Source organism: Haliotis asinina, chromosome 4, assembly GCF_037392515.1.
Source record: "Haliotis asinina isolate JCU_RB_2024 chromosome 4, JCU_Hal_asi_v2, whole genome shotgun sequence".
In the NCBI taxonomy this organism is placed as follows: Eukaryota; Metazoa; Mollusca; class Gastropoda; order Lepetellida; family Haliotidae; genus Haliotis; species Haliotis asinina.
The window spans coordinates 82,340,687-82,362,396 of record NC_090283.1 but is presented as its reverse complement, the minus strand read 5'-3'; the positions used below and the strand labels follow the sequence as shown (position 1 = coordinate 82,362,396).

The 21,710-nt window shown below is 42.3% G+C and overlaps 2 protein-coding genes across 3 annotated transcripts in view; one reads left to right on the top strand and one right to left on the bottom strand.

Moving 5' to 3' along the window:
* The window catches only part of LOC137281993 (uncharacterized), a 77,112-nt gene extending 58,019 nt beyond the window's left edge, over window positions 1-19,093 (bottom strand). Inside the window, exons 1-2 of one of the 2 annotated variants that reach the window (XM_067813749.1) lie at window positions 18,925-19,093; window positions 5,368-5,532 (exon numbers count right to left, since the gene is read on the bottom strand). In XM_067813749.1, the coding sequence (XP_067669850.1) occupies window positions 5,368-5,532; window positions 18,925-18,957 (198 nt within the window). In that variant the 5' untranslated portion in view covers window positions 18,958-19,093. Of the gene's footprint in view, window positions 1-5,367; window positions 5,571-18,911 lie in introns of both variants that reach the window. The other variant, XM_067813750.1, reaches the window with a different exon arrangement.
* A 224-nt stretch (window positions 19,094-19,317) lies between these two features.
* LOC137281992 (uncharacterized) overlaps window positions 19,318-21,710 on the top strand; it is a 212,039-nt gene continuing 209,646 nt past the window's right edge. Inside the window, exon 1 of the mRNA XM_067813748.1 lies at window positions 19,318-19,632. Within this exon, the coding sequence (XP_067669849.1) occupies window positions 19,444-19,632 (189 nt within the window). The 5' untranslated portion in view covers window positions 19,318-19,443. The remainder of the gene's footprint in view (window positions 19,633-21,710) is intronic.

The window sequence follows — 21,710 nt, the reverse complement described above, 5'->3', positions numbered from 1 at the left end:
GATAATACATGGAAGGCGGAATGCAGGTTACCATTTGTCAAGTTGTCTCGTGCATAGACATGAAGCGCATGGAGCTTCAGGTGGTAAGTTAGTTGAAATCGATGACAAAAAGTCTCCATTTTGCCAAATGCATATTCTTTTTCTTTAATTTCAAACGCCCTAAAACATATGACATCGCATTGAACTTATGCTGTCTGCAGGAAGACAGATGGTAGGGGTCGATTTAGAAGTGTTATATACAGTGCAATTACAGTGTTGTTTACCTTAATCCTACTAGTGTTTTGATGGCTAATTAATCAATTCACATCAAATGCCTTCTGATTGTTTAAAAGTGAAATCACCTTGTTGTGCGGTAAACGATAGTGATGTGACACATACATATGCACGTTGCACATATCTCCCCGTCCAGATAATTGGATCATTTTTCAATGGAAATCTATAAGAATGGTTTGAAAATTCGCCGTCCGGGTCCAGAAGGCGGGGTTTCCGGATATGTAGTGTCCGAGTAAACGGGGTCCGACTGTACATACATACATACATACATACATACATACATACATACATACATACATACATACATACATACATACATACATACATACATACATACATACACTCACTCACTCACTGATTCACTCACTCACTCACTCACTCAATCACGAGCACACCCATCAAGTTCAGTGTGAAGTTGAGCTTGTTGTTAAATTTGGTGAAGAAATAGTGAACGGTCTTGAAGTTCTGCTCCAGAAAAGATGAAAGTACACGGATTAATGCATGCGCATACAGACGGACAGTACAGAGTGCATTTTAATACCCTGATAATTAATTCCCTCATTGGCATGTTACGGTAAAGTAACATTGTCTCCACTCTGACATGATTCCAAGGACTACATGTTTCAGGACAGCAAAGCTTTTTCCCAACTGCAAACACTGTATACTTGGTTTTGTGTGTGTGTGTTTGCAGGCATGTCTGTGTGTGCGTTGGTGTGTGCGTGCGTGCGTGCGCGTACATATACTACACACCCTCAGTCTCAGGCTAACACCCACACACCCCGCATCTATGCACACACATACCAACAAAGAGACACACTTATACACATGCATATACATCCATGCACACACAAACATATCGACAAACAAACATACTCATGCACACATGCACACACACACAAACATATCAACAAACATACTCATGCACACATGCACACTCTCACACACAAACATGCATGCATAGATGCTTATAAATACATACTGCATGCACACACACACACCAGTGACAAAAAAATGCTATGAGGCAAGGAGCTGTCTGTCTTCACTTTGGTCTGTGATGTACAGTACCATAAAATCACATAGATGATCACATTGAAACTTTGTATCTGTTTTCTCATTAAAATGTATCAATGACAACATTTATAAAAACCAGAAAAAGAAACTTTGTGAATACATATTCAGATTGCAGTTAGCTTCTTCTTAATTTGCAATTTCAGGACCATAACTTTCTGAAGTGGCTTCTAAATTGACAAACCAGAAAACAATCTTCCATCGATACACATTACTGTTGCAGCCAATTTACTCCCCGATTCATCACAGTGAAATATAGTGAGGCAAGCTGGCTGAGCAACACGATGACCTTTACTTGTCTGCAATTAGTGAGTCCTAACGAGGCCAGGATGGGCGGACAGCCATTGCACAAGGCGCAGATCTAATCAGAGATGGGAGAATGTGTTACTCTCGCACCTAGCACCATTGTAGAAGATTACAGGACGGACATGATACCTACTACCAGCGGTCAGTCCTGACAGTTCGCGTCACAGCACCACGAGACTTCAAGATTAACGACTCTGTGGTATTATTGACAGGAAGCCGTAGCTGTGAGAAGGTGACAACACCTCAGCCTCAATGTCCTCAATGTACACTCCAAGCAGCAGTACAATAAACACACGAACACTTGGCTGATGAGAAAGAATATGGTCATGTCAGCTCCAATAAATGAGTTCATGTAATCTTTGAATTTGCTTCACTTCTCGTTAGGTATTGTATGGATTTAAAACCAACCATTTCCTTGTCATGAATCTTGTATTGCTGGAAGTTTCCGATTATGTGAAAAGTCTGTTGCTTGGCAATTACTGTTGCAACTTGCAGGCTGTAGAGGTCTGTCCATAGCCTGCAAGATGACAACTGTCTGCCTTGGCAAGTTGAGGATGGATGGCATGCTTCCCCACTAACTCAGCTTTCTTTCTTTGTAGAAGTAGCACATGATGGGTGGTTGTGTATGTGAAACTTGACGCACATGACTGGTGGGTGGTTGTGTACATGGAATTTGGAGAGGTGGGTGGTTGTCTACGTGAGATTTGGCTGAATGGAGGGGTGGGTGGTTGTGCACGTGGGATTTGGCTGAGAGACGGCATAAGGCACTGATGTGTTATGTGTCATTTCCTGGTGTGAGACCTGAACCAGAGAAAGCATAAAGCATTCACACATTGTGTGACATTTCCTGGTGTGAGACTTGAACCAGAGAAAGCATAAAGCACTCTCATATTGTGTGACATTTCCTGTTGTGAGATCAGAGAAAGCGTTATGCATCAAAGGACCACTAAACTCAATTTTTGGGTACTCTTTTTTATCACTGCATATGAAAGACTTTTGGTTAGTCATAAACGAAACACCATTTCTTAAAAAAAAACTTGTGGTTAATTAATACCAAGCGCTCAAAAGTTGCTATAAAGCCGTCTGCTTCTCTCTCGCCCGCAAACGAAACAGCAGACAGGTTACGCAACTCTGTTGCCAGAGCCATACAGTGACGTCATAGAAGGAATGATTTCCAGTTACATGTACAGAAAATGTGTTGGAATCTCGTAATTTTGCTGATTTCTCAACGTCACCAAAGACATGCCCAATTGTTGTGCTACCGTCAATTGTTCCTTGGGGTCGGGTGATGGTGTCACTATGCACATATTTTCACCGGACCCCGTAGTTTGAGCATAAATTGGTTGTTAGTGTGTGCGAAGTGAGCTTTGTGGAAGCCTGTGGTATACACTAAATCGGATGGTCGCCCCCTACAACGCTTCCACGATAGAAAATGGATTTCAAGTGTCATCGAATTTATAAAATCAAGACTGCTTACTACACATTGCTGACAAAAAGGATTTTGCATGGATATAACACTTTCTTCCTCGGAAATGAGGTTGTTGTCGAAGTGACAATATTATCGTAAGTAATATTATATTGACTCCTTAAATTGACCGAGTCCAAGAGTGAAATTGTTATGTTATAAGCAATGTCATATAAAATCCTAATGTCCATCAATAAAATACATATTTTACTACCAGTAGAAAGTAATTTTGATTTTGTAAGTCGGTGAAAACTAACTTAAATAGCATTCATCCTCAGACATGGAGCCGGTCTAAAGTCTGTTAGAATTATTGAGATTATGATTTGTTCTCATCAAGTTAGAAAATCAAAACTACTTTTTACTGGTAGTTAAATATGCATTTGAATCATGGCCAAAAGGATTTTGCATGACACAACTTTTAACATAAGGACTTCTTCCAAGGAAGCAAGGTGGGGGTCGAAGTGACATTTATATTGCAAGCAATGTTATACTGACCTCCACCTCACTTCCACGAGTGAAATTGTTATGTTATAAGCAATGTCGTACAAAATCCTACTGTCCATCAATAAAATACATATTTTACTACCAGTAGAAAGTAATTTTGCTTTTGTTAGACGGTGAAAACAAACTTAAATAGCTTTCATCCCAAGACAGGGCGTCGCCATTTTTGAAAATCGAGAAGTCAAATCCATTTGAATTAATGAGATTATGGTTTGTTCTCGTTACGTTAGAAAATCAAAACTATATAAATATGTATTTGAATTATTACCAAAAGGAGTTTGCATGACGCAACCTGTAACATAACATAAGCGAGGTCGGGGTCGAAATGAAAATACTGCACGAGAAACTTCTTCACTTGCTAAATTTTCATGGTTTGTAATGTTCACTCACCAGTATGTAGACACTTGTCAATATACATCTTTATACTTGGTCTCATAATCCTAATTACTTTATAATCATGCTTGTATGCATTTTGAAACTTACTAAAAAGAAGCGACCTGCGAATGTATAATAGGAATGTAATATGTAGACATTTCATAGTTTGCCTATATGAATCATAATTCGCACGCACGCCCTAGTGTATGGAGTCTGCATCACTACACTTCACGACAAAAACAATGATTCTGTTGAAACTAAGACAACTTATTAAAAACAAAAATGCAAATAGTAAAATTAAAGTTATAGGAGCAATGTCAGGCTATTACCTTCTTTGAGGAATGTATCGATCAATATCCACAAAAACAAGTGATATATAATTCATTTCCCAAGTGATGTGTCTTTTCACAGTCTAATATACGAAAACGTGATGTATCGTTTCAGGTTTTTCACAGTGCTGTATAGTTTCATTGGCTACCCAAGATAGCACACCTGGCAACTAATTGCATAATGCGCGTCATTCTTTTTAAAAAGTTATTCAGTTAGCCAATAATAAGCAATCAATCAATGTATTGGCGGTTAATCCCTTGAAAGAAGGGTGTTGTTTCACACAGATGCAGACACGACAGAGTGTATTGAGTATAGATTAGTAAATGTACATACATAGACACTACTTTTTGACAAATCCCCCATTTGAATCCCCATAAAACTAATTAATTGGTTATTGGTTAATCCTTTGATCGATCCAGACAAAAAAAATACCAAATGGGGGCCTTTGTCGGGTAATCTAAGTGGCGTTACCACTAATTATATCTGTTATAAATTCATTAACTGAGCATCAAGTGAATGATGACAAATAACGTGTAGGTTTATACCACCAAACACGGATAACAACCTTGCGACACAAAGTGATTTTGACAGAATCGTCTATGAAAACAAGGGTTGTAACTCGAAAACAAGGCAAAGCAGGAGACAAAACTAAATGATAGTAGATTGTGAGAACATATAGCTTTCATTTTTCTCAAGAGCTTTTGCGATTTCAGGTTTGTAGAAACCTGTAAACGAAATAGTTTAACCCCTGAAAGGTAGATGAATACTGCACAGACCCTCATTTCTATACCTACTATTACGTCACGGAGATGCGCCGCTCTGACTGGTTGAAATTTCGTTTGTGGCTGAGAATTGTGCACTGTTGACAAAAAGGTCGATTTAAGGTAATTAAAGATCGACATGAGCATTTTTAATGACGGGGTTTCATTTATAACGATCTCAGTGAGTGATTTTGTATTTGTACCCTATTAGAGTATATGTGACCTTAAAGATTGTTGCTTGAATGTTCATTGACAGGTGCTAGCAGAGTGAGTGAGTGAGTTACTTACACTGTAGTTGGTTCTGATGACAAGGGGCAGCTGATTGTTGGCACTGATTCCTTCTGGCAGCTGATCCAAGAGCAACAGGTGTGATGCCATTTCATCTCCATAGCAGCTAGATCTTGCAAGGACCAGCGTTGCCAAGATGAGGAGTTCCATCTTGTCTGATGTCACCTTTGAACAAGTGTAAAAGGGTGTTGATTCATCACTGTCTTCTCCCTAATGCAAAGAAACAGCAGTTACAATCTGAAACATACTGAGAATCACTTAATTTTGGCATACACAAACTCATGGATAGATTTCATCACACTTATCCAGAGATCAACAGCTTTAACAATGTCACAATTTAACAGAGGCATTCGATTAATTTGATCCATCTGAACTGTTTTAAGATTTTCTGGTCTATGCAATGTGTGTTGCATTTAGGAAAACATCATTGATTGCATACACATGGAAGTCCTCTACTGAGCTCAGTTCAAAACTAGCGGCAACCTCCAAATATGTGACTGTATTTACATTAGACAGAACTTTCAGCTGCAATCTGTTTTTGAGAATTAGGCAAGTCTAAATAAACAAGAGTCATCAGAAGATATCCCCTCTCCCCGGCCCCCACATAATTGAAAGGACAAATCATATGAAGGTTACTTGATGATTTTGAGACTAAGTTTGAATAGTTTACCATGGAAATTATGAAAAATATAAATGCCATACACCTGTTAACAGCAAAAGGCACCACTTCAAGATCTGTCTCATATATCTGCCAAGATCTGTTGAAAGATATCTAATGGTTTTCGAGTTGCGCTCTGGAAACAAAGTCCATCCCTTCCTATTTAGACTTGGTCCGAATCCGTGTCATGGAAAAGGCACCACTCTGGGGTCTGCCACATATATATACCAAGTTTTACTAACAGATAATAAGTTTTTGAGTTTTGCTCCGGAAACGAAACACACCTCTCACTTTTGAGACTAAGTCCAAAACGTGTCCATGGAAATCGAGAAAATAAGAAATCACAAATTCCTGTAAATAGCAAAAGGCACCACTTTGGGGTCTAATTGGTATATCTGCCAAGTTTTGCAGAAAATTATTGAACGGTTTTCGAGTTGTGCTTCGTAAACAACGCCCATATCTCCATTTTGAGACTAATTCCGCAACTTTTCCATGAAAACCGAGAAAATAATAAATCACAAAAACCTGTAAATAGCAAAAGGCACCACTGTAGGTTCCTATTGGTATATCTACCAAGCTTTGCAGAGAAATAAAAAACGGTGTTTGAGTTGTGCGCCAGTAACGAAGCCCATCCCTCCATTTTAAGACTAAGTCCAAAACGTTTCCATGGAAACTGAGAAAATAATAAATCACAAATACCTGTAAATAGCAAAAGGCACAACTTCACATGCTTTAAGGTGTGCCACGCATTACTGACAGATATTGGGAAGTTCTTGAGTTCTGCTCCAGAAACGAAACCCACCTCTCACTTTTGAGACTATGTCCGAAATGTTTCCATGGAAAACAAGGAAATAAGAAATGACAAAACCTGTATATAGTAAAAGGCATGCATTACATGCCAGGGGAATAAAAATATCATGACGTACATACATCTGTAGGTCACCATATACAAAAATATCATGATGCACAAATTTCGTGATTTACAGCATACAAAAAATATACAACACTGAGGACAGTGTGATGCAGAATGGGCCAAGCTGTACTTGCTCCATCCCCAATGGTTAAGTTTTCACACACAGTCTGTACATGGTCGTATTGACATCTTTATAGGTGAATTTTGGTTATTACAGTTCAAGACTCAGGAGTGCTGGGATTAACACGTGTGAAAGAGGATAAGATCAGAATGTGGTCATGTATGACCAATATGATTCAGGTACCCAGATCAGAATTTCCTTCCCCATGCAGTCACTGTCTGATCTTCAGCATCTCTCTGGGTTGGTTCTATATGAACACAGTCTCAGTAAACTTATCCTCAGTACTTTTCGCTACACTCCACTACTGAGTCTAACAAAACCTTATAGGAGGTCGCGTCAGGTAACCTTTGAGATTGACCAATCAGAACACAGCTTACCAAATGGCGAAAGTGCACATTTGCACATACCTTTTGAACTTTTCATCTCGAAAAGGTTTGTACCCGAACAACCCCGAGTGCTATTTAGCCTACGCTCGCTTCCGGGTGATGCACACGCCATATGTACAACCATGGCAACGGCGAGTAAACAGTCGCTGAAAATGGTGTTTTTGGCAATAGTCAAGGATGTTATCTTGCGGAAATATTAGCTAATGGTAACCATGTCAACAGAAACCCCAAAGCGTACATACTACAGGTCAAATAACTGTGCAGATTTTTGTTTGTGTAGAGATCTGTTTCAGTGACCTGAATATTTTGAAAGTCCCTCCGGTCCCTAAATAGTAGCAGTTGTCTGATTGGTTAAATCTATTTAACCCTGCATTTGATAGGACGGTCAATTTGGTCTCTCAAAGGTTACCTGACGCGACCTTCTACTACGTTTTGTTAGACTCAGTGGTGGAGTGTAATGAAATACACTGAGACTGAGAAGTTTATTTTGACTGTATATGAACATAGTGAAGAAGACAACATATAGATGAGCTGGAAGACTTGTGTGAGTTGTGTGAGCTGGAAGACTTGTGTGAGTTGTGTGAGCTAGAAGACTTGAATGAGTTGTGTGGACTGGAAGACTTGTGTGAGTTAAGTGAGCTGGAAGACTTGTTTGAGCTGTGTGAACTGTGAAAGCTATGAGAGTGGTGTGAGTGGTTGAGAGGTGTGAGTGGTGTGAGAGTTTTGTGAAAGCTGCAGTATCTACCTTGCATCTCCCAAAGCCCTCCTAACGACTGACCCAGGACAATGGCATTATTATTCTCCACACCTGAGGCAGGTAAAGCAAATGAGGTATATATTACAAGATACAGTGAGATATGTTTACTGCTGTGCACACCAAGGCCTAACTCTCCCTTTCTCCTCCAGGCAGTGTAGGACTTCCAGCTAACAATTGTAATCACAAATTTACAAAACATGTTATCATGATCATCAAGCGAGATACAAATTCCTCACTACTATTCCCATCAGCTGGAAGCATGAAAACTCACTGAGAGGAAAATGTCAGTGTTTGGCACAGACCTATTGCTGATCTAGATGAAAATCTACAGCTCACGCAGGGCTACACACATTGTACAGTGGGACAATATGCCCCTTTATTTGCCAGCAGGGTCATAGAAAGGGGAGATGGACATCGCTTGTGCCACCATAAATACAAACTAGGTCATATCAATCATATATACAAATGCTTATGTATAGTTTAACCTGGGTTGGACATACCTGCTCTGTGTTCCTTGTACCCTGGGTCGGCCATACAGGTTCTGTATACTCTGTACCATAGGTCAGCCATATAGGCTGTGTATACCCTGTACCCTGTGTCGGCCATACAGTCTGTGTATACCCTGTACCCTGAGTCGGTCATACAGGTTCTGTATACTCTGTACCATAGGTCAGCCATAAAGTCTGCATATACCTTGTACCCTGTGTCAGCCATACAGGCTGTGTATACCCTGTACCCTGTGTCGGCCATACAGGCTGTGTATACCCTGTACCCTGTGTCGGCCATACAGGCTGTGTATACCCTGTACCCTGGGTCAGCCATACAGGCTGTGTATACCCTGTACCCTGTGTCGGCCATACAGGCTGTGTATACCCTGTACCCTGTGTCGGCCATACAGGCTGTGTATACCCTGTACCCTGGGTCAGCCATACAGGCTGTGTATACCCTGTACCCTGTGTCGGCCATACACAGGCTGTGTATACCCTGTACCCTGTGTCGGCCATATAGGCGGTGTATACCCTGTACCCTGGGTCAGCCATACAGGCTGTGTATACCCTGTACCCTGTGTCAGCCATATAGGCTGTGTATACCCTATGCCCTGTGTCAGCCATACAGTCTGTGTATACCCAGTACCCTGTGTCGGCCATACACAGGCTGTGTATACCCTCTACCCTGTGTCAGCCATACAGGCTGTGTATACCCAGTACCCTGGGTCAGCCATATAGGCGGTGTATACCCTGTACCCTAGGTCAGCCATACAGTCTGTGTATACCCTGTACCCTGTGTTGGCCATACAGGTGAGCCATTGATTGTCAAAGCCATTCTTCCAACATGTTTTCTTTGAGAACAGAAAAATGCAGTCTAATTATGAGAGAAAAAGAGATGCTATTTGTTCATGAAATCTTCTGTAACAGATGCCACTTGATACACAGTTAGCACTTGCCAATGCCATCATCATTTGTGTCAAGATCGTTTAGTTGACAGTCAAAATCAGCTTTCAGTCGGCTTGTAGAAATACCACTAAACCATTGGTAGGTGTCAAAAGTGATGATTGATAGGCCAGTCACTCATCATTATGGCTAGATGAAGTTTTAATTGATTGCATGCGATGGTAGTGTGGCAATCAGCAAGCAGACAGATGGGGTACACCGAAGTGCCCAGTCTTGTCTAGATATATCGCACTGTGAAACGATTCAAATTGGGGTTGTTTGGTGGGGGTTGGTTTACCAATGGGCCTGGCAACAAATACGGACAACTCTTAACAGCATGGTGGCAGTGGAAGGTAAACAGGTTTCATAAAGCACAAGTGTGTCCAGACCAGCTGAAGTTGTTGAAGCATCCCTGTAATCCATCTGCCAACATACCTGGCAGTCATGTCGCGTTCAGCAGATGCCAGGATACTGTCCCTAACAGGGACCACTGATTGTCAGACTACACATGTCGTGTGTCTGTAAGCAGCTTACAAATATCACTAAGATGTCCTACCATGTCTGACAGTACAGTGGTCATTGTAGCCTTAAGAAAACATGGGCCCACAGCCCTCTTATCCTCAGTTATATGGGCCTTTTAGAACAGTGTGGGTCATGTCAACTTGCTGTGACTTAGACACACAATACTTAGTAGTTACTCATTTGAGTTCACTTATATATACAATAGTTGACATCCAATACAGGTGCTGTCAACAATCTGAATAACAGAAATAAAACCAGGATTTCTTCAGCATCTATTCATGGCCCGCCAGGACTTTTAAAGTGCACCATATAAACTTTCAGTGTGCGAATGGCACAAGGGCCCAGATTGAACACTGAGAGTATCATAACAGACAAACACTGGGGGAAGGCTGTTGTCATAAGCCTTCCAAAACTCAGTCAGTAACCATGGCAACAAGTGTATTACAGTTTGAGACGTCATACCCCCTCAGTACAATGTCATTACAATGTCATTACAATGCCTTAGCCATTCTCACATCATAAAGGTCACTGTCTCACTCATCTGTTACCATCTTGTTTTCATTATATAACTTGGTTCCATGACTGACAGTGATGTCAGGATGTGACAGAGTTTGTCAGCTCCATGACTGACAGTGATGACAGGATGTGACAGAGTTTGTCTGCTCCATGACTGACAGAGATGCCAGGATGTGATCGAGTTTGTCTGCTCCATGACTGACAGTGATGTCAGGATGTGATTACTTCCAGAAAGAGAATACCAGCTTCTCTGAGTAATCCCTAACACTAAGTAACTCCATCATAACTCAGTTTCCTCTGTCGCAATCACTAGTTACTTACAACACTTCCTAACACGACATAACTCAATTGTAACTCCTCTGTCCCAATCACTAGTTACTTACAACACTTCCTAAAACGACATAACTCAATCGCAGCTCCTGTGTCCAAATCACTAGTTACTTACAACACTTCCTAATACGACATAACTCAATTGCAGCTCCTGTGTCCCAATCACTAGTTACTTACAACCCTTACTAACACTACATAACTCAATCATAACTCCTCTGTCCCAATCACTAGTTACTTACAACCCTTCCCCATTCCTAACACTACATAACTCCATCATAACTCAAGTTTTCTCTGTCCCAATCACTAATTACATAAAACACTTCCTAGCACTACATAACTCCATCATAATTCAAGTCTCCTCTGTCCCAATCACGAGTTACATAAAACTAGTGAGGAAGTGTTTTATGTAACTCGTGACTGGGACAGAGGAAACTGAGTTACAATGGAGTTATGTAGTGTTAGGAAGTGTTTTATGTTACTAGTGATTGGGACAGAGGAAACTGAGTTACAATGGAGTTATGTAGTGTTAGGAAGTGTTTTATGTTACTAGTGATTGGGACAGAGGAAACTGAGTTACAATGGAGTTATGTAGTGTTAGGAAGTGTTTTATGTTACTAGTGATTGGGACAGAGGAAACTGAGTTACAATGGAGTTATGTAGTGTTAGGAAGTGTTTTATGTTACTAGTGATTGGGACAGAAGAGACTGAGTTACTATGGAATTTACGTGGTGTTAGGAAGGAAACACTTCCTACTCCATCGTCTCCTCTGTCCCAATAACTAGTTACGTACAACATTTCCTTACTCTACATAACTCCATTGTAACTCTGCCTATTCTGTCCCAATAACTAGTTACGTACAACATTTCCTTACTCTACATAACTCCATCGTAACTCTGCCTCCTCTGTCTCAATAACTAGTTACGCACAACATTTCCTTACTCTACATAACTCCATCGTAACTCTGCCTCCTCTGTCCCAATAACTAGTTACGTACAACATTTCCTTACTCTACATAACTCCATCGTAACTCTGCCTCCTCTGTCCCAATAACTAGTTACATACAACATTTCCTTACTCTACATAACTCCATCGTAACTCTGTCTCCTCTGTCCCCTCTGTCCCAATAACTAGTTACGTACAACATTTCCTTACTCTACATAACTCCATTGTAACTCAGCCTCCTCTGTCCCAATAACTAGTTACGTACAACATTTCCTTACTCTACATACCTCCATCGTAACTCTGTCTCCTCTGTCCCAATAACTAGTTACGTACAACATTTCCTTACTCTACATACCTCCATCGTAACTCTGTCTCCTCTGTCCCAATAACTAGTTACGTACAACATTTCCTTACTCTACATAACTCCATCGTAACTCTGTCTCCTCTGTCCCAATAACTAGTTACGTACAACATTTCCTTACTCTACATAACTCCATCGTAACTCTGTCTCCTCTGTCCCAATAACTAGTTACATACAACATTTCCTTACACTACATAACTCCATCGTAACTCTGTCTCCTCTGTCCCCTCTGTCCCAATAACTAGTTACGTACAACATTTCCTTACTCTACATAACTCCATTGTAACTCTGCCTCCTCTGTCCCAATAACTAGTTACGTACAACATTTCCTTACTCTACATAACTCCATCGTAACTCTGTCTCCTCTGTCCCAATAACTAGTTACGTACAACATTTCCTTACTCTACATAACTCCATCGTAACTCTGTCTCCTCTGTCCCAATAACTAGTTACGTACAACATTTCCTTATTCTACATACCTCCATCGTAACTCTGTCTCCTCTGTCCCAATAACTAGTTACGTACAACATTTCCTTACTCTACATAACTCCATCGTAACTCTGTCTCCTCTGTCCCAATAACTAGTTACGTACAACATTTCCTTACTCTACATAACTCCATCGTAACTCTGTCTCCTCTGTCCCAATAACTAGTTACGTACAACATTTCCTTACACTACATAACTCCATCGTAACTCTGTCTCCTCTGTCCCAATAACTAGTTACGTACAACATTTCCTTACTCTACATAACTCCATCGTAACTCTGTCTCCTCTGTCCGAATAACTAGTTACGTACAACATTTCCTTACTCTACATAACTCCATCGTAACTCTGTCTCCTCTCTCCCAATAACTAGTTACGTACAACATTTCCTTACTCTACATAACTCCATCGTAACTCTGTCCCAATAACTAGTTACGTACAACATTTCCTTACTCTACATAACTCCATCGTAACTCTGTCTCCTCTGTCCCAATAACTAGTTACGTACAACATTTCCTTACTCTACATAACTCCATCGTAACTCTGCCTCCTCTGTCCCAATAACTAGTTACGTACAACATTTCCTTACTCTACATAACTCCATCGTAACTCTGCCTCCTCTGTCCCAATAACTAGTTACGTACAACATTTCCTTACTCTACATAACTCCATCGTAACTCTGCCTCCTCTGTCCCAATAACTAGTTACGTACAACATTTCCTTACTCTACATAACTCCATCGTAACTCTGCCTCCTCTGTCCCAATAACTAGTTACATACAACATTTCCTTACTCTACATAACTCCATCGTAACTCTGCCTCCTCTGTCCCAATAACTAGTTACGTACAACATTTCCTTACACTACATAACTCCATCGTAACTCTGCCTCCTCTGTCCCAATAACTAGTTACGTACAACACCTTTCTAACTCTATCATGACTGACTGTTATTTCCAGGGAACCTGTAGCCCATCCCTGGAACTGGTTGTCCTTCACAAGATGTTTTGTTGGTCAGCTATCCATTCATTTTACTTTGATGAAATATTCTCCAAGCTAATTGCTTCAAATTGCAATTAGGTTTGAAACAATAAAACAAAAACAGTGATATGCTTTATTTTTGTTGGCTATCTGCCACTGTCATTACAGCTGATTGATGTGGGAGCTGTGTGGCAGAGTGATGTCTGCCCTGCAGGGACAGTCATGCTTCATCTCAATCATATGTTCCACTTTGTTCATATCTTATCATCAATATAGTTGTCGAACAGATCATAAAACATGATGGAATCCACTTAAACAATCCCTCTCCATGTTGACTTTGACAAGTTTAACAGAAAGGTGGACTACCCTGGTGCCAAGCCCTACTTCCCGCCTGTTCTCCATATTGGGGGTGATGATGGTGCAGTCTCCTGGGTGATGTCAGTTCTGTGTGCCCTGTACACTAACACCAGCAGCAAAATCAATAAGTCAAAATCCTCCTGGGAATAAAATGATCATGCTGTATTGAATTTAACAGATTTTGAAAGGAGACTGTTGTTTCACATTACATATATGGGGGAGGCAGTATACAAGGCTGTAAAGGTGGAGTTTGACGAGTCCAGACATTCCTGATAGCAGACACAGGGGGGCTGGATTGAGGAACAGATAACACAAGACAAGATTTGATTTGGACTCAACATAGTGAAGTCATCTCCATCTGGCTGGACAGAGGCAGTTATTGTGAGTGAGCGAGCCAGTGAGTGAGTGAGTGAGTGAGTGAGTGCAGTTTATGCTACTTACAGCAGTATTCCAGCAATATAACCATGGGGAACACAAGAAACGGGCTTACAAATTGTACTCATGTGGGGAATCACTATCAGGAGCGTATCGATGTCTTCAGTGTGACCGGCAAATGTTGTAACCACTTGGCGACACCACTGTGCAGATAATAGTGTCTGAATCTGCAGACACAGAGCACTTGATCCATGTTCAGCACAGACATTAGTGTCTGAATCTGCAGACACAGAGCACCTGATCCATGTCCAGCACAGATAATAGTGTCTGAATCTGCAGACACAGAGCACTTGATCCATGTTCAGGACAGACAATAGTGTCTGAATCTGCAGACACAGAGCACTTGATCCATGTTCAGGACAGACAATAGTGTCTGAATCTGCAGACACAGAGCACTTGATCCATGTTCAGGACAGACAATAGTGTCTGAATCTGCAGACACAGAGCACTTGATCCATGTTCAGGACAGACAATAGTGTCTGAATCTGCAGACACAGAGCACTTGATCCATGTTCAGCACAGACATTAGTGTCTGAATCTGCAGACACAGAGCACCTGATCCATGTCCAGCACAGATAATAGTGTCTGAATCTGCAGACACAGAGCACTTGATCCATGTTCAGGACAGACAATAGTGTCTGAATCTGCAGACACAGAGCACTTGATCCATGTTCAGGACAGACAATAGTGTCTGAATCTGCAGACACAGAGCACTTGATCCATGTTCAGGACAGACAATAGTGTCTGAATCTGCAGACACAGAGCACTTGATCCATGTTCAGGACAGACAATAGTGTCTGAATCTGCAGACAGAGCACTTGATCCATGTTCAGCACAGACATTAGTGTCTGAATCTGCAGACACAGAGCACTTGATCCATGTTCAGGACAGACATTAGTGTCTGAATCTGCAGACAGAGCACTTGATCCATGTTCAGCACGGATAATAGTGTATGAATCTGCAGACAGAGCACTTGATCCATGTTCAGGACAGACAATAGTGTCTGAATCTGCAGACACAGAGCACTTGATCCATGTCCAGCACAGACATTAGTGTCTGAATCTGCAGACACAGAGCACCTGATCCATGTTCAGGACAGACAATAGTGTCTGAATCTGCAGACACAGAGCACTTGATCCATGTTCAGCACAGACATTAGTGTCTGAATCTGCAGACACAGAGCACTTGATCCACGTTCAGCACGGATAATAGTGTCTGAATCTGCAGACAGAGCACTTGATCCATGTTCAGCACAGACATTAGTGTCTGAATCTGCAGACACAGAGCACTTGATCCATGTTCAGGACAGACAATAGTGTCTGAATCTGCAGACACAGAGCACTTGATCCATGTTCAGGACAGACATTAGTGTCTGAATCTGCAGACAGAGCACCTGATCCATGTCCAGCACAGATAATAGTGTCTGAATCTGCAGACACAGAGCACTTGATCCATGTTCAGCACGGATAATAGTGTATGAATCTGCAGACACAGAGCACTTGATCCACGTTCAGCACGGATAATAGTGTCTGAATCTGCAGACAGAGCACTTGATCCATGTTCAGCACAGACATTAGTGTCTGAATCTGCAGACACAGAGCACTTGATCCATGTTCAGGACAGACAATAGTGTTTGAATCTGCAGACACAGAGCACTTGATCCATGTTCAGGACAGACATTAGTGTCTGAATCTGCAGACAGAGCACCTGATCCATGTCCAGCACAGATAATAGTGTCTGAATCTGCAGACACAGAGCACTTGATCCATGTTCATCACAGATAATAGTGTTTGAATCTGCAGATAGAGAACACTTGATCCATGTCCAGCACAGATAATAGTGTCTGAATCTGCAGACACAGAGCACTTGATCCATGTTCAGCACAGACATTAGTGTCTGAATCTGCAGACAGAGCACTTGATCCATGTTCAGCACAGATAATAGTGTATGAATCTGCAGACAGAGCACTTGATCCATGTTCAGCACAGACATTAGTGTCTGAATCTGCAGACAGAGCACTTGATCCATGTTCAGCACGGATAATAGTGTATGAATCTGCAGACAGAGCACTTGATCCATGTTCAGCACAGATAATAGTGTCTGAATCTCCAGACAGAGCACTTGATCCATGTTCAGCACGGATAATAGTGTATGAATCTGCAGACAGAGCACTTGATCCATGTTCAGCACAGACATTAGTGTCTGAATCTGCAGACAGAGCACTTGATCCATGTTCATCACAGATAATAGTGTCTGAATCTGCAGATACTGAACACTTATCCATGTCAGCAGAGACAATAGTGTCTGAACATGCAGATACAGAGCACTTGATCCATGTTCATGATACCCCATGGTACATCATACAGCCGTTACATGGTAGACAGTGGTACCCCAGACAGCTGGTACCAGAAAGTGGTACATTAGAAAGATGATACATGATACAAATTTAAAGTGGTACATTACAATGATAGGACATGATACACTGTGGTAAAGGTCAAAGATGGTTCATGATATGCTGTGGTACATCACACACTTGATACAAGATACACCATGGTACATCCCACAACTGGTACATGATATACTGTGGTACATCAAACATCACTTAGCTGGGACATCATAGGTGGTATATAAACAATGCTGGTACATGATACAGTGTAATATATCACAGAGCTGGGACATAATACACAATGGTACACCACACAGTTGATACATGCTACACTGAGGAAAATCACAGAAGTGGTACATAATACACTGTGGTTCATCACACAGATTGTACATGATACACCCTGGTATATCACACAACTGTTACAAGATACACCCTGGATATCACACCACAGGTACATGATACACTGTGGTACAACAAAGATGGTACATGCTTCTGTGTTGTACATCACACAGTTGGTACATGATATAGTGTTCCACATCACAGCTGGTACATATAATACAATGTGGTACATCACAGAGATGGTACATGATACACTGTGGGACATTACACAGATGGTACATGATACACTAAGGTACACCACACAGTTGGTACAGGACACACTGTGGTCTAATACACAGTTGGTACATGACATACTCTGGTACAGCACTGTGGTACATCGCACAGTACACGGTACCTGTATTCCTGAGTCTTGTTGCTGAAGTACCTGGTGTATTACACAACCGGTACATTATGGTACGTCACAGATCTGGTGCATGATACATCATGGTACATCACAGAGTTGGTACATGGTACACTGTGGGACATTACAGTTGGTATAAGATGCACTATGGTACATCACACAGCTGGTACGTGTTACACTGGTATATCACAGCTGGTGCATGATACACTATGGTACATCACAGAGTTGGTACATAATTCAAAGTGGGAGATGACACAGACAGTACATGATACACTGTGGTACATTCATCACACAGCTGGTACATAATACATTATGGAACACCAAACAGTTGGTGAATGATACACTGTGGTACATAACAGGGCCAGGTATAACTGCTTTCTTCCACGCTCAAGAAAACACAGTTCTGACCTGGAAGATACTGGCAAAGCTGTGGAATGATCAGCTCTTGTGTGATTCTGAATGACAATGTTCAGCTATTTGGATGTCAGTTATCATGTCACCTAACAAAGTGGAAGTCTCTTTCTAGCCCATGCTAATTCGACAAACTTCTGTCAGTGACAAGGTACTGTATCTGCACGTGACACGTGTTTTAATTGGCCTTTCACCTGTGTTGACAAGACTCGAAGGAGCGGGTCACGAGCCACACGATGAAATGAATGGCTTTCACCTTGGTCCATGAATACCTCCGACGCACAATCACACGGGATAAGCATGGAGAAACTAACCGTAACCAAGCGTTCACAGTGATCAAACAAGCTAAAGATTGACTGACGTGACAATGACTCAAACATATAAACAGTAGCGGGTAGTGTCGCCTGTCGCCACTTCTCACTCGCTCCGTTAGCGTACAAAGTAGAGACGGGCAATAATGGATTTCCCCATTGTTGTAAAGCCGTCGACATGAACAACACGACCCACCTACGATCCACCCACAATGTTCACGTTGCATTGAACATCGACTGCAGATATACCTGTGTCTCATACTTAAAACAACATGCAACAATTTTAATGATACATTCTCCGGCCAGTGAACAATGTCGGCTGCCATACTGCCTTCGTGCAGTTATGATATGTTTGCGAGTTTTCAGGGTACTAGCTGCTTTACGCTACACGAACCAGTGACTGGGGCATATCTAGGCTGGTATATCTACTCTCGCTGATAAACTGCTCAGTGTCAACATGGACAAACGTCCCAAGTCTGCAAACTCGGCTCACTGGCGGTAGACAACCCGTACATCATACCTTGTTTCGGCGCTGTCTCTTGAACGCTGACATACGGCTGTGATCTCCCCTCACTGTACCATTCCATCACTGCAGGCCCCCATTTCTGTCAATGCCAGTCAATAAAGCACCCCTGTCACTCGCCAGGATCAGACTGGCGGACCAAGCATTTGGACAGCGGCTGTTCCTTGAAGTAAGTTACCCCCCCAATCGTGTCATGTCATAACTTGTTACAAAGTTGAAAAAGATTGCTGGAAGTTCATCCACTGTAGAAAAGTTTCCTGTTTTCATCGCAAATGTTAATTTGCATATGCAGAAAGAATGAAGGTACCAAACACCATGAATTCGACTTGTCGCTGTCCGCACGTGTTGCTGATACCGTCTTCAGGCGGGGGGCGGCGAACTGCTAGGGATAAGAGCTTGTGACAATCGCAGACGCTCTTGTACCTGGGCTGTACCTGTGATTCGCGCTGTGTCGACAAACGGAATGTTGTTATTAACCTGAAAACTGTGCAACAACACCTGCAGATAAATAAGAAAATGAGGAGAGAAATCTTTGACAGTGTCGTTTTGTGGATGTTTATTTCTTGGTTGATACTTGGCGTGGAAAGCGAAACACCCTCGTCAGCCTCCGTCGAGACATACCCAACCTCACCCCCTCACACCCAAGTGTTACATGTGCCCCACCTCAACAAGACAGTTACACTGGACATCATTCACAGCTCGAAGGTAAGGCTGCTTTGCTTCTTTACCAGGAACATGTACATATTACCCCATGTGTGGCAAGTGTCACGGTGTGGGTGAGGGTAGGCAGTCTTGTGTCACTTGCTGTTCTCTCTGAATCGGAATGTCAGTATGGAGACCGCACCATGGGAGATATGACTCTGTACGCGATGGAGTGTTGGCTGAGTTGGTGCGACAGCTTGTTTAACATATGTGGTTCTGTCAGTGGAGTCAAAGTTTTTTAGGGTAGGGTGTTAAAGGGCTAGGGAGTGGGTTTCTGGGGATACCTGCAAGTTTCTGGTGATTCAGGTGATCTGACCCATGGGATTGGTTGTTTCTTTGTTGTTTTACTCCATACTCAGCAATATTACAGATCAATTGCAGCAGTCTGTAAATATACAAATCTGGACCAGGCAACCAGTGATCAACATCATGAGCATCGATTTACTCATTTGGCTTACAGTGACATGTGTCAACCAAGTTTGCAGCACATGACTTCCCTCTCTAGGGGCCAGATGTGTCAAGTGGTATATTCACTGCAATTTGAAATACATGTGCTCCTGAGTCTTGCCTCCAACTGTAATACCTGTAATCCTGAGCCATGCCGCCAACTGAAATACCTATACTCCTGAGTCTTGCCTCCAGTTGAAATACCTGTATTCCTGAGTCTTGCCTCCAACTGTAATACCTGTACTCCTGAGCCTTGCCGCCAACTGAAATACCTGTACTCCTGAGCCATGCCGCCAACTGAAATACCTGTACTCCTGAGCCTTGCCACCAACTGAAATACCTGTATTCCTGAGCCTTGCCGCCAACTGAAATACCTGTACTCCTGAGCCTTGCCTCCAGTTGAAATACCTGTACTCCTGAGCCTTGCCACCAACTGAAATACCTGTATTCCTGAGCCTTGCCGCCAACTGAAATACCTGTATTCCTGAGCCTTGCCTCCAGTTGAAATACCTGTACTCCTGAGCCTTGCCGCCAACTGAAATACCTGTACTCCTGAGCCTTGCCGCCAACTGAAATACCTGTACTCCTGAGTCTTGCCTCCAACTCAAATACCTGTACTCCTGAGTCTTGCCTCCAACTGAAATACCTGTACTCCTGAGCCATGCCGCCAACTGAAATACCTGTACTCCTGAGTCTTGCCTCTAACTGAAATACCTGTACTCCTGAGTCTTGCCACCAACTGAAATACCTGTACTCCTGAGCCTTGCCACCAACTGAAATACCTGTACTCCTGAGTCTTGCCTCCAGTTGAAATACCTGTACTCCTGAGTCTTGCCTCCAACTGAAATACCTGTGCTCCTGAACCTTGCCACCAACTGAAATACCTGTACTCCTGAGCCATGCCGCCAACTGAAATACCTGTACTCCTGAGCCTTGCCTCCAGTTGAAATACCTGTACTCCTGAGTCTTGCCTCCAACTGAAATACCTGTACTCCTGAGCCTTGCCATCAACTGAAATACCTGTACTCCTGAGCCTTGCCGCCAACTGAAATACCTGTACTCCTGAGCCTTGCCACCAACTGAAATACCTGTACTCCTGAGCCTTGCCGCCAACTGAAATACCTGTACTCCTGAGTCTTGACTCCAACTATAATACCTGTACTCCTGAGCCTTGCCGCCATCTGAAATACCTGTATTCCTGAGCCTTGCCTCCAGTTGAAATACCTGTATTCCTGAGCCTTGCCTCCAGTTGAAATACCTGTACTCCTGAGCCTTGCCACCAACTGAAATACCTGTACTCCGGAGCCATGCCACCAACTGAAATACCTGTACTCCTGAGTCTTGCCTCCAGTTGAAATACCTGTATTCCTGAGTCTTGCCTCCAACTGTAATACCTGTACTCCTGAGCCTTGCCACCAACTGAAATACCTGTTCTCCTGAGCCATGCCACCAACTGAAATACCTGTACTCCTGAGCCTTGCCTCCAACTGAAATACCTGTATTCCTGAGTCTTGCCTCCAACTGTAATACCTGTACTCCTGAGCCATGCCGCCATCTGAAATATCTGTACTCCTGAGTCTTGCCACCAACTGAAATACCTATACTCCTGAGCCATGCCGCCATCTGAAATACCT